General features: G+C 41.5%; 2 protein-coding genes across 2 annotated transcripts; one reads left to right on the top strand and one right to left on the bottom strand.

Annotated features, from left to right (window-relative positions):
- Positions 1 to 2427: 2427 nt before the first annotated feature.
- On the top strand, positions 2428 to 7197 carry lamp1b (lysosomal associated membrane protein 1b). Its single transcript, XM_035651325.2, has 6 exons — positions 2428 to 2866; positions 3589 to 3797; positions 3888 to 4016; positions 4194 to 4260; positions 5086 to 5253; positions 5352 to 7197. Exons 1-6 carry the CDS (start codon positions 2806 to 2808, stop codon positions 5489 to 5491), a joined length of 774 nt encoding a protein of 257 aa, XP_035507218.2. The 5' UTR covers positions 2428 to 2805; the 3' UTR covers positions 5492 to 7197.
- Positions 7198 to 7456: 259 nt separating this feature from the next.
- LOC118320483 (growth hormone-regulated TBC protein 1-A-like) lies at positions 7457 to 13200 on the bottom strand. Its single transcript, XM_035651317.2, has 8 exons — positions 13001 to 13200; positions 12331 to 12476; positions 12037 to 12195; positions 11775 to 11899; positions 11448 to 11544; positions 10388 to 10560; positions 10098 to 10283; positions 7457 to 9312 (listed from the first exon to the last, which is right to left on the bottom strand). The coding sequence occupies exons 1-8, from the start codon at positions 13072 to 13074 to the stop codon at positions 9211 to 9213; spliced, it is 1062 nt and encodes a 353-aa protein (XP_035507210.1). The 5' UTR covers positions 13075 to 13200; the 3' UTR covers positions 7457 to 9210.
- Positions 13201 to 13320: the final 120 nt, after the last annotated feature.

The following is a 13320-nucleotide window of genomic DNA, read 5'->3' as shown; positions in this document are numbered from 1 at the left end:
TTGTGTGTTCCCAATTGAAGTTAGAAATTCTGTGTATTATATGGAATTATTGGTGTATTAGCCTGTAAAACAGAGAATACAAAATGAATCTCAATTTATGTTAACTTTGGTCATATAACGCTGGATGATCACAGATAAAGAAAACCTGCATCAGTGAGAGATGTGAGTGACCAACACACTAAACCACAGTGTTATCAAGCACGGTTTAAAAATCTGATAGTAACGTTTAGGAAGTACAACATGTGGCTGTTGGTAAACACTACAAGACACAAGTGAACAGTCCATTCGAAGGCTGCAAAAAAAATGGATTTGACATTTACAGCCAGCGACGGCTTGTTTAAGTAACTTTAAGTTTGAAAGGTCAAAACAGAGGTTGGCTTTTATGATCTTTAAATAATCGTGTGTGTCTGTGTAAAGGAAGGGGTTACAGACACGAGACCTCTGCATCATCTTTCCAGTGTTGCGTCTTCCTGAAGTTGCACAATCACACTGATCTGTGACACTATTGGGCAAGCAGGCAGATTACGGAGCTTTAGGTTAAGTTGCACTGAAAGAGGAGACTTCATTTTCACATGGCTGTGCAAAAATGTTAAGGGACTTCTGAGGCCTGACCTCGTGGACCTTTAATTAGATGCCTATACATCCAAGCATCTGGACCCTATGTGCAACCAGCAGAGAGATAAACCTTTTATTTTGCATTCCTATTTAATCTTATATACATTAACATAATCATAATTATATAAATTTGGTCAGTAAAATCTTCATCAATCTTCCTAAATCTACAGAAACTAAAAAATACAGCTGTTGAATAAATGTAGTGGATTGAAAAGTCCAATATCTTCCTCTAAAACGTTGCGGGGTAGAAGAGTTCAGTTGCTTAAAAAGCACATACTCAAGCAAAGTGTCTCACAATTGTACTTCAATGCAGTACTTGAGTAATTATGATTTATGACTGCCCAGAATGTATTAATCAATTTGTGTTTACCATGGACACCGACATACAAGTTTTATCATTTCAGTGTATGAAGACACACAATTTAGTACAAACACAACAGCTCGCCTGTTCCATGTCCACATCTGTGTTAGATTTACATCCCTACTTTCAAGACACAGGGAAGGCCCCTGCTTGGTTTTCCTGAGGCCCCCAAAGTAACCAAGTCCAGCCTGGGAAGATGACCACTTGATTTGACTAACTCAGACTGCTGACGCCTCCTATTACCTCGGGCTGAATGTAAAGTGAATGTATATATGCACAGAAGGAGTCTCCTCAGATACAGTTTGGACAAAAGGTATAACAACACTGACCAGTAACTTTAAATTTGTATGATGGCAATGGTGGAAGAAGTACTCACAACACGCAGACGTCTGAAACTTGACTAGAGGCTCCGACTTCAAACATACTATTCAAACAGTTCGGAGGTCACAAGTCACAAAGGTTGGCTAGCACTGAAAGGAAGAAAACAGGGTAATAATGAAATGGAGGAATAAAATGAGGACTCATTTTCTTTCATAATCCATGATCAAAATGAAGTTGTGCTATTAATAATGGAGGAAAGTAACTGATTACATTTAACTAAATACTGTACTGAAATACAATCTTTAGGCAGTTGTACTTGGGTATTTCCCTTCTCCGCTGATTTATACCTTTCCCATGAATTTTAATCCGCTGCATTTTTTGAAAGTTAATTTGCAGATTTGATGGATTAATACAGAATATAATTGACAGTTGGAATATAATGAATCATATCATGAACTAGCAATGTGGAGAGTAAATTTACTTCTCCAAATTTACCAGCAGCAAAAATAAAGTTAATGTGTGAAAGTGTAAATTCATCCCTAATTAGGCTTTGATATATTATTATAATTTCTGCACAATAACTTTTGATCAACTGTTTGACTACAAATTGAAAGCAATTAATCCGCCAAATAAATCTGCCAACTATTTCACTTTGGACATTCCCCGCATTCGCACTAATCTTGGAAGAACTGGTTTGAACTATTATGCAGCTTTTAAATGGAATGAATTACAAACCCTATTCAAACTGAACAGTCTCATTTCACTTGGAGAATTCAAACAGTTATTATTGGAACACTTCACTGAGTCTTGCGACTGCCTTTAGTTTTCCGTTCTTGTATTTGTGTCTGTTGTCTACTCTTGCTGTCTGTAATTAGTGTTGTCTTTTGTTGCTGTAAATGTAAAAAATGGTTCTCAGACCTCTCTTGAAAAAGAGATTTTTAATGGCAATGGGTTTGCCTGATTAAATAAAGTAAAAATACTCAGGTCAAATACAAGACTGGAAAAAAGGTAACGCACAGTATTTGGACTGTAGTTGTTGACATTGTGATTTGATGAATTCTTCTTCTATGGTATAAAACCGAATCTGCTTCCGGCTTCTACCACGTGATTTCTGGGTGTTTCTTAAAGCGCCCGTCACGTGACCCGGTTGTCAGACAGTCAGTCGGTCCGGCGACGCTGAGAGACTTCTGGACAAGAGCGACATTAACACCGCGCAGGTCGCTTCTCCTCCACGTACCCGGGGCTGAAACGTGTGTCCAGGGGATTCTCATCTCCACAAGCGGCGCTTTAACCGTCTCGATAAACCCGCTTGACTCGTCGTCGTCGTCGTCCCCGCTTCGCTGTTGTTGTGACGCTAGCGTTAGCCTAGCCGGCTAGCAAAACACCCCCTCAGCCGAGCTAACCGGGGGCCGCGTCGCCGCCTTGTCCGCCTGCCTGTGTGCCGGTGTGTCCCGTCCGTCGTCGTCGTCGATTCCGTCCCGACCCGCGGTGAAGCATCCCGGAGGACCATGACGCACATCGGCGGCGTCCACTCGTGGAGGCTGGCGGCGACGTTACAGTTGATTTTAGGTGAGTAGCGGTGAATGCACGAAGGTCACAGGAGCACCGGGGTGCCGCGACTTGACAGCGTTTCACACAGACACATTGTAGAGACCACATATCAATGTAGACGTGTAACCGTGGAGCAGGACGAGTGTTTAACGTGTAAACGTTGGGATCGGTCCCGGGTGGTTAGTCCCGGTTCTCTGAGCGGTCTGCTCCCCGAGCCCTAACCCGAGTTCGGTCACTCGTGAAGCGGCGAGGCTGAAGTTCGCTCCCGGTCCTTTTTAAAATGATCACCCACCGAACTCGTCCAGAGAGAAGTCGTGGTTCCACTGTTTATTAGATGAGAGGGGAGAAGCCGTTGATCACCCTTTTTACTTTGATCCAGAGAGCCAGTCGTATCTGGTCTTCAGATGGAGGAAGACTAAAAGAGGTGAAATCGCCCCTAGTTCTGCAGAAATAGAACAAGTTTCGTAAAACTGAAACTGCAAAAAAAGCCGCAAGACTGCGTCTAATGTCTACACCTGATCTGGACACTTGGGGGGGAAAGCTGTGAAATGAACGACCCCATTTTGTGTTTTGATTGCACAGATTATGGTTTCACAAGTTCGACATCATGTTGAAACTGAGTTTAGTTTCTCAGGGTCACTCAGGAGTTTAAAGGTCTTAAGTCTTGCTGGGTTTCTTTTCATAAATATGATAGAAGTTTAGCAAAATCTGAGACTAATAACTAACTCTCCCCTCCGCAGCTGCTGCTCTGCACCAGGGTTTTGCTTCTGATGCCCCGGCCACAGTTGCACCGACCACAGTTGCCCCGACCAGTCCTGCACCGCACAAAGACCCCATCAACCCCGACAAAGGAAACTATGTGGTCACCGGCAGAAATGGCACCGACTGTCTGCTGGCATCCATGGGCCTCCAGCTCAACATCACCTACACCTCTTTGTCCCAGAATAAGGTCTGTAAACACACAAACACAGTCTTGTGCTACAAATACAGCCGGATTTGAGTGTTTTTTAAATGGTAAACTATTTCCTATTCTGTTTAGACTGTGCAAGACGTTGTGAACATTCAGCCCAACATGACAAAGAGCTCTGGGTCATGTTTCTCAGACAGCGCCTCCCTGAGGCTCACGACGGATGCGCAGAAGACCAACCTCACCTTTTCCTTCACCCTGGTACGTTAACTGCATCTGCTCCTGCTGTGTTGTCCGTCAATGTGCCATTCATCCTCTCGTCTAGAGTATTTGACAGGAAAGTTTTATTTTCACCACACCATCTGAATCAGCCACTAGGTGGCAGCTAGAGCACGAGCAAACTGTCTTGACTGCAGTGTTACTGATTTATTGTTCCAGAATACTACATCCAATAAGTACCATCTGAGTGAAGTGCTTCTGTCGGCGGCCTGGCCAGACATGAAGGGTGAGTACACTTTACCTTTAGTGTTCGTACAGTTTACCGTTAGGTATTTATGACAGGGATTTTAATCAGATTATTAAAAATTGATTATTTGATTGATTGGATCATTCAAGCTCGGTGAATACCACATGATAAGGAGCTGTAGAGGTCTGCTGACCCCAGGAGACATCTGTTTCACCCCTCTTTCTGTCTCAGACCGGGAGGCAGAGGACAAACAGAATTGAGCAAATTAGAGCGCAACCACATTCCCTGGAAACGTAAACAGAGTTTTGCCGACTGAGATCCAAACACACACACATACACACATAGGGCTGCAACTAACGATTATTTTCTTAATCAATTACTCTGTCGATTATTTTCTCGATTAATTGATTAGTTGTTTGGTCCATAAAATGTCGTAAAATTGTGAAAAATTAAGATTGTTTCCCAAACTAAAATATGATGTTTTGTTTTGTCCACACTCCAAATATATTAATTTTACTGTCCCAGAGGAGCAAAGAAACTTTTTTTCTTCATAAAGACTACTTGAAACAATTGATCGATTATAAAAATAGTTGGCGATTAATTTAGTAGTCGATTACTAATTGATTAACTGTTGCAGCTCCACACACACACACACACACACACACACACACACATACATTTAAATAAATAACACAAGATGATTTGGGATGATTTGTTAAAAACAAGGAATACAGGATAAGAACTTGGAAAGGACGTATTTATTTTTTCAAATGAAAGTGTTCAAATACATCTGTCTTTACATTAAACACCACAGAGGGATGCTTGTCTTGTCTTTTCACTTCCCCATTCTGTCCTCTGTCGCAGACGCTGTCTTTGCCAAGAACACCAGTCTGGATTACCTGCGGGGAACGCTGGGCTTCTCGTACATGTGCCGAGAGAAGCAAACCCTGGATGTGGTTCCCTATTTGTCCATCAACATCTTCCAGGTGCAGGTGCAGCCTTTCGGTGTGACCGAAAGTCAGTTTGGAGCAGGTAAAAAACCCTTTGACGTGAATCAGAGTCGAGTAAATCTACTGCGCTCTTTTTTTCCTTCTAATTTCTCCTTCCTCTCACGCCCCCTACTCTCTCAGCTGAGGAATGCCAGTTGGATGAAGACGACATGTTGATCCCCATCATAGTAGGAGCAGCGTTAGCAGGTCTGGTCCTGATTGTGCTCTTGGCTTACCTCATTGGGAGGAAGAGGAGCCACGCTGGCTACCAAACGATCTGAGGTGGCTCCACACTCTCGTGTTCCCCTGGGGGGCTGGAGTGTGATGATCTCACCCATGATATTAACCACTGTTTTATGAGACTTAACAATCTGCCTTGTGCCCCTCCGCCATTCATCTTTCTGTTTGCTGTTCTTTGCCCTTATCAGTAACACCAGTCATCATCACTTTGTGAGATTGATTTGTGCTTTCTGAACTGACTCAACTCTTTCATTAAAAAAAAGGGACTTTGTTTGGAGATGATAGCGACAAGAGAAAAAGTCTTTACTGGTGCCACGTGAAGCGGAGGATGTTGATCAAAGGGCACGCAAGAGTCCTCGAGATGTGTTGTACTATTTATGATTTCTGTGAAAGGAATTTTTGCAGGATTGTGGGATTTGAGGAAATTGTTACCGCAGCTTTTTCTTATCAGAGTTAGGGGTGACCATTTTTAATGGTCTCGCCCCAATGAGGTTTGTTATTATAAAGGGAACATTTCTGCCTGTTTAATTAATCTACTGAAGATGGTACAGATCTGACATTTTTTTATTGAAACTCTACATTTAGCCCAAGTATGCAGATTTTAAGGAGCACACACTATAAAACACAGTTTAAAAGTAGTTTCCTTATATTTAGGAAATCATTTTGTCTTTCATTCTTATAGGTACTCAACACATTTTGTATGAAAATGCAGCTGTAGGGTTTAAGGCATTTTTTAGCTTTATTTTCAGTTCACTTTAAGGAGTAGTGTGACATTTTGGGAAATAGGCTCATTTAGTTTCTTGCTAAGAATCAGATGAAAAGATCGATATCCCTCTAATGTCCACTAAATTTCAAGCTACAGCAAAGAAGAAGGTTAGCTTAGCTTAGCATAAAGACTTGAAACAAGCCGAAACGGCTTGCCTGGCGCTGAGAAGATTACCCTTTGGACCCCACTGTGTCACATGTTGATAAGTGAGTTTTTAAGGTGCTAAGCCAAGTTTCTTTCTCCCCTTACTTCCAGTGTTCATGCCAATCTTATCTAACAGTCTTTAGGCTGCAGCATCATATTCAATGCACAGAAATGGCTTTGATGTTCTCATCTTACTCTGCACAAAATCAAATACGTTGTACTTTCCAAAGTGACAATAGTCTCTGTTTTGGACTCTGCTGTTAACACAATAGACGCGCCGGGATTTGCTTTAACAATCTATATATTTAAAAAAAAAAAAGTACTGTTGGCTTAGTGCATGAAAAAGCTCAGGACGTCATTGTAAGGATATAACACTGTTGCTTCGGTCAAAGTCCACTGGGTGGTTTAGTTTATTTGTCTGTTTCTGTTTTCGGGCCCATTTGGGATTTTGGTTACTGAAGGGAAATAAGTTGCACTAAAGCCCTGAACACCAGTCACATGGTTAAAATGGCCACAATGCTCTGGTCAGTGTTTATCAGTGCCTTCCCAGCTGTGACATGGGCGGGTTCAAAAGTAAAGCCAATACTCACAGAGGTACTCGCTCACTCATTGGTACCGTGTGCTGCCATGTTTGGGACATTGTCTCACCTTGTACTGTTATTACCATTAATATGCATATTGTTTGCTGTAATATGAGAAAGTACTGTTTTTTTTGATCTGTTTTCTTTTTCTTTTCTCCCTCATCTAAATGTTCATGTAGTAGTGACTTAATTTAGGTTTTAATGGATTTGTTTGAACTGTTTTCTTAAAGAGGTCAATAAAAGTGAACAAACATGACGTGTTCTGCCTTCAGACGGTTATTCAGCTGTCAAACCTGTTTCATGCTCTGAGATGGAGGTTCATGTAGGCCTGTCACGACAACTACTTTTTGTTGTGGCACCAAATATTGTCCCAGAAATGATCGCGATAAACAATAATATCATTATTTTTTTGATCCTGAATCATGTGAGCTTGCAGTTTAGGCTTTTGGTCGTTGCACGTGCAAGATAAAACAAGCAATTTAAAGAATACAAAGAAAAATACAAAGAAACCCCTATTTTCTGACATTTTACTGACCAGACTGGTAATTGATTAATCATACGACAAGAACAGACTCAGTGAACTGTTGTTGACATTCATTGTTATGTCAACAAACAAGCATGAAGACACAATGGTTGTTATTGAGGTCAGTAAAAATTGAGTTCATATTCATGTATCGTACGATAAGTTGATAACGTTATGATTGTGACGGGCCTAGGTTTGTTTTTTAAATTATGGTATTGAGTTGTGGAATCACATTTTGTCATTTTAAACTAAAATTGTCTTTCATGTGTCAAAGACTAAATTAGAATATATTTGTGTAAGTTTTTCCATTAGTTTAACCCCAGTTTGAGGTTTGGATCATGTTTAACTGCGGAAGCCAACAGGACCTGAGAACTACAGAGTCTGAATGCTGCGTAGTTTGCCAGTACTGAGCTCATACTTTTTTTTCTTCTTCTTTACAAATGGTGTGTCTGTCTTTGAATGCAGAGTGGGGGAAAGATGTGCAAAGATGTCTGACGTGAAGTAGCAGTCCTCAGGCCTCTTACCTTGGAGCCTGTCACATGAGGCGTGTTCACTAAATTATCTCAATAAAACCAGGGAAAAGGTCTGGTTTCATCAGTAGTGTCTCTGTCCAAGGCTGTAGGTTGAGTGACGAATAGCAGCTTTTTGTTGATATTAAAATAAGTAGGTTTTTTTTTTGACATTGATCAATTTCACCAAATAAACCATGTAGCTATTTACCATGTATGGGTTATTACTCCCAAGAGTCGGAGCTTTCGAATTTTACAATTTAAAGACATTTTTACTCAATTTACAACCTTTAATCTTGTGCCTCATTCCGTCTCACCTGTTCAAATGTTGCTAAACCTGCCCGCGTTGATTTGAGGTAGTTCTCAGTTTTATAGAGCAAAGGAATGAAAGTACCTGGCGTCCATTTCTCACCTGATGTAAATCATCGTCTGTTTCCGACAGGGACAACAGAGTTTAACAAGCCTTTGGCTCACCAACCAACACCTTGATTTATTGTGACTGAGACTTTATGCAGTCAATTTTTCTGTACCTCAAAAGTCCACGGGAATGTCTAACTTTATTATTCAGCTACAGGTTTGGAGCAGCTGCATAACCGGTTGTTTAAGTAGGACTATCATGTAACACGTAAATTATCACTTCCTCTTGCCAGTTTTAAGGCCAGTTAAATCAGGAGACGGATTATAGCAGTTATCGGGTTTCTGTTAACAATAAAACAGAGAAACACCACGTTCTGTACACTCGTTTTGCTTCAAACGGAGAAACGCATGGTTAAAACGGTATCTGGTTTTGTTTTGCTGTGCAACAGACTGCACACTAACTCTCTTATCACAGACACTGATGAAAACAAAATGTACATGTACAACTGTTATTCGCCACAGTAACAGATCAAATACGATCATTCCTATGACAGAATTGAATACTACAAAGCGTCAGGTGGGATGATCTATAGTTGCAAAAATATTCAGAAGACTGTACCTTCCAGCAAAAAGACAAGATTCACATCAGCTGAAAAGCTTCAGCGCATCCTCCAGATATCCAGTCTTTACTTCTTTGGTTTGATGTAGGGCCCCCGGGTCCCTTTTGCCCGGGGCCCAAACAGTCCCTTGAAACGCCCCTGCTACAGGATTAATAGAGTTTAACATATCTAAAGCCACCAGTATGTCCAATGGTGTGCATGTCCAGTAATAATAACAAAGTTCCTGATCGTACATGGAGGGGAACTGAGGATCCATAACTTTACTGCCACCCAGATTCTTCCATCGGGATTTGATGTCTGCACTTCTCTCTCAGTTTATCAATAGTTGCCATCGAGAGACTTCCAGGTTCTGAGAATGTTTTCTGTGGGAAGACAGTTTGAGAGACGGTCAACAAATGAATGAGGGTTGAAGAGGATTTACTTTACAGAAGTCTGGACATACTGTACAAGCTGTAATCATATGGAGTGTTTAATTTTCGCCAAACAACTCAAACAATCAGAAGTGCTTCTTGTAAATGCTACACCTGGAATAAACCCTGGTTATATATTTTTTCTCACTTGCCAAAGTTAAGTTAATTATTTCCTTGACCACAATTGCCATCTTCTCTTCTATTGATTGACGTTAAGAACATTTCTTTCTAATTTTCATTGGTCAAGAATCTTTCCCAGGGTTATCATCTTCAAATAGTTTCCTAGTCTTGGGGGATATATTAAAGACCCTACTTTTTAAAAAGGACACAGCAGTGAACCAAATAAAATACAAAGCGCTCTAGAATTGTCATCAGTTCGCCAATGTCTCTCAGTTGGGAAGATTCCTTGCTTTTCTTTGTCTGAATTGAATATATTCGGTTCGATCAATTATTTGGGCAAAAAAAGACAAAAAACACGTGACAGACATTTTTTTCTATCTCCTAACACTTTATACACGGAATGATAAATGTATAAATACATAAGCTGTTATCTGCAGTCCAAATATATTTAATGCAGGTCATTTTTTTGCAAAGGGTTGTCAGTGGTGGAAAGCTGGAGTGGGGATTTAGAACTGTTATATAACTGTTAAAAATTAATTAAAATGGGAATAGTTGGTTGGAAAGATTGACCCATGTAACCACAGCCTCGGTGCGTTGCCTGTCCTTGCTCATCTCACCTGCATGAAGGTGTGGCAGTCCAGAGTGAAAGCTCCACAGGTGATCTGTTTGAAGCACTCGCACACGTCGGACAGTGAGCGAGCCCTCAGGATCTCTGGCTGGTGGTGAATGATGAGTGTCAGAGCAACACGGAAAAGGACCTTGGAGCCTTCATAGAAAAGACAATCCCAGATCCGCAGAACTGTCTGCAAGTACAAAAAACAAGGACCACCTCTGTTAAATGATGTGCTCCAACATCACTGGGAAAATTCTCATTCGCATCTGCCATTGAACCCCAGCGCTTCCTCACCTCGATTGGGAGTATGTCAATGTAGAGGCAGATGAACCAGCGTGACACAACCAGTGTCCATATGCCAGGAAACTGGGCCATGAGCTGTCCTACTGCGGGGGCTTTGGCCTTCACCAGCTCCTCAAGAACCTCCTGGTCAATCTTCAGCCCCAACATGGCTGGGCTGTAGTAATCTACAATATTCCACATTTAGATGAGCTCACAGTATTATTTTTTTACCTGAGTGCAGCTGTGACACTCGTTGGTCGACTATTCAGACACATCTCTTTGACCTTGCTAAATTTCAATCGTAAATTCTTGCGAGAACGTTCCAAGTGGAGTGCCACAAGGCTCGAACCTGGGTCTCCTGGTATTCAGTCTTATATATCACAAAAATAGATCATGATGAGCAAAAACTATTATTGTGCTTTATTATGCAGATGACACACAATGCTATGTTGGTCATTATTACTAATGTTTAAGCTGCCTTTATTGCCTCATACAAAACAAGTAACTGGTAACTCACCTGGTTAAGTCAAGCCGCCTGATCAAATATCTTTTCTATCTCTATCTTTAATTATCTTAAAAATCAGTTTTGGTCACAATGCAAATAAGAGAAAAACAGCACATTATACCTTGATCAAATAAATGTGGATGCACTCAATGCAATGGTCTTAATTTTTTTTTAGCTGCATATGGAAAACAGCAGAAATGGCATTTCCTCTCTCTCTTGAAAAGATAAGATCTTCCGCTTATAAAACGGAAAATATGGGGACCTTTGTCAGACGGAGGATTAACTACCATACTTTTGTCCTTGGTTCTGTCCCAAAAGAGATAAACCTGTTGAACATTACTCATTCACACCTACTCTGTAAAAGTCCCTGCATGTCCCCACAACTAATCTAAACTGAACCCATTCATTTCAAAATGGATTTTAGGATCTTTAAGATATGATTCTGCTTTCACAAATTTTAACAGAATTTTGGCTTCCTCTCTTTGGTTTGCAGGGAAGATAACTGTGTGTGAGAAGAATAATACAACTTTTTTTTTTTTAAACAAATAAATAAAAAAAATACCCAACCTGGGAGAATTCTGCCCAACAATGCATCCATGAGCCAGAAGGATTTATCTTCATCTTTGGTGATGATGATGAGGTAGCCTGCAATGAAGTTCATGCCCTGCACGGAGACACGGGTAATTTAAGTGTGCGTAGGCACTGTGGCTTACATAAAACAAAAATATATACATATTTTTAGAGCTATTTGTACAGTATTTTCGGGGGAAATACTAAGCATGAATTTCAGTTAATATGAAACTGGCCGGTCCTGTTCTTTTTGTAAACAGACATTATGTCACTGTGAAACAAGAGCGTCGACTCTTGTCTGATCTGTAACGGTGTGTCTGTCACCTGACAGTAGCCCACTGCCTTATTATGGTGTCCGTAGGCCAGCAGCACATTGTACAGAGCCCTCTGCAGGCCCGACTCGGCTCGGCTCTTGAAGAGGACGTTGTTAGGAAAGGTCCTGTTGATATCTGCCAAAAAAAAAAGATGATATTTACCAACATATCTGGTGTTGATAGAAGTTTGGGTGTGCATGTTTTGTTTTTTTTGATGATAAGGGGAAAAGGGATCACGTCAGAGGAAGGGTAGAGGAACAGTTTTGTCTCACCCATTTGAATGGTTTCCTTCAGCTTGGCGTCGTGCTCCATGGCCAGCAGGGACTGGTAGTAACCCGGGATACTCTCCTGTCGTTCCTGGGCGCCGCTAGCTGCCATCCAGATCATGGCTCGGTGCTCATTGGGCACACCTTTACGCACATACCGCTTCACTTCCAAAACAGAATTTTTCATAATCACGTCACACAACCACAGAGCAAACGGCGGGCACCACAACACAACAGTGTTGTATGTGTATGTGTGTGTGTTTGTGTGTGTGTGTGTGTGTGTGTGAATGTGCTTTGTACCTGTCAAATTCTTCTCTATATGAGGTTTCTCTTGAAGGAGCTTGGACCATCTCGTGGACCTTCTGTTGAGGACAGCTACGTACTCATTCATCATCTCCTTGTAGGATTCAAAATCATGATGCCTCTCAAAGCCGTAGGGGTCAATCCTGATGCGGGCAAGTACAAAGCTGGTAAATGGTATGAAGAAAGAACAGACAGCAGGGCCACCCCCCCTCCCACCCCCACCCCCATAACAGACACTACAACAGCCTCTGCTGGGTAGGGTTTCTGTAGCAGGGAGATCAAATGCCCAAAGTGGATGACGAGAACAGTTTTAAATTACTTCCAAGCGGAGCAAGGAGCAAAATTCAACCCTTTCCCCACAAAACAACACCAAGATGTGATATTTCTAATAATCCTGGTAGCAGCTGCTACCAGTTGGTCAAGTGGGATTAGGAAGCAGGGAGCGAAATTCCAGCTTTTTCCCAAAAAACAATGTGCAGATATATTTACGATGGTGGCAGCTGTACTAAGTTTGTTACAAAAACAGTGAGTTGATGAGGGAAGCGAGTCGTGTAAAAATACAAAACAATAAACATCTGTTCACCTGTAAAAAAAACACAAACTTGGAGTCAGAGAGAGAGAGAGAGAGAGAGAGAGAGAGAGAGAACCACATTAACATGAGTCTTACCTTTCACTGACATTATTACAAGCCAGAGGCTGAGCAGCGCTCCCTTTCATGTCCTTCTCCATCGTGCGCCACATGCTGCAGGTACAGTAGTTCGCCAAGGCTACGAACAACCAGCACTACGGAGGTGATTTCATTTTTTTTATCCCTTGGAATAGAACAGACTCCTGTCCAGGGTAAACCAAACAAAGCCACCTGAGTTTCCAACGTCTCACTTTACAGCGCTCGGCTGAGAGGAGGGGCCAGGTTAAGAAACACCCAGGTGACATCCACAGGTACCTGCTTCATTTGCACACAAAACAACAGGAGGGGGACAAAATGGT

This window comes from Scophthalmus maximus, chromosome 14 (assembly GCF_022379125.1).
Source record: "Scophthalmus maximus strain ysfricsl-2021 chromosome 14, ASM2237912v1, whole genome shotgun sequence".
Taxonomy (NCBI): domain Eukaryota; kingdom Metazoa; phylum Chordata; class Actinopteri; order Pleuronectiformes; family Scophthalmidae; genus Scophthalmus; species Scophthalmus maximus.
This window is presented reverse-complemented; position numbering and strand designations above follow the sequence as displayed.

What these genes read in the sequence shown, in the direction of transcription:
- LOC118320483 (XM_035651317.2), bottom strand. Translation starts at nt 13,074, where the DNA reads ATGTGGCGCACGATGGAGAAGGACATGAAAGGGAGCGCTGCTCAGCCT. An exon ending in TGTAATAATGTCAGTGAAAG is followed by an intron (nt 12,477 to 13,000) that starts GTAAGACTCATG and finishes TGCCCGCATCAG; the next exon opens with GATTGACCCCTACGGCTTTG. An exon ending in TTGACATACTCCCAATCGAG is followed by an intron (nt 10,284 to 10,387) that starts GTGAGGAAGCGC and finishes TTGTACTTGCAG; the next exon opens with ACAGTTCTGCGGATCTGGGA.
- lamp1b (XM_035651325.2), top strand. Translation starts at nt 2,806, where the DNA reads ATGACGCACATCGGCGGCGTCCACTCGTGGAGGCTGGCGGCGACGTTA. An exon ending in GACGTTACAGTTGATTTTAG is followed by an intron (nt 2,867 to 3,588) that starts GTGAGTAGCGGT and finishes TCCCCTCCGCAG; the next exon opens with CTGCTGCTCTGCACCAGGGT. An exon ending in CGAAAGTCAGTTTGGAGCAG is followed by an intron (nt 5,254 to 5,351) that starts GTAAAAAACCCT and finishes CTACTCTCTCAG; the next exon opens with CTGAGGAATGCCAGTTGGAT.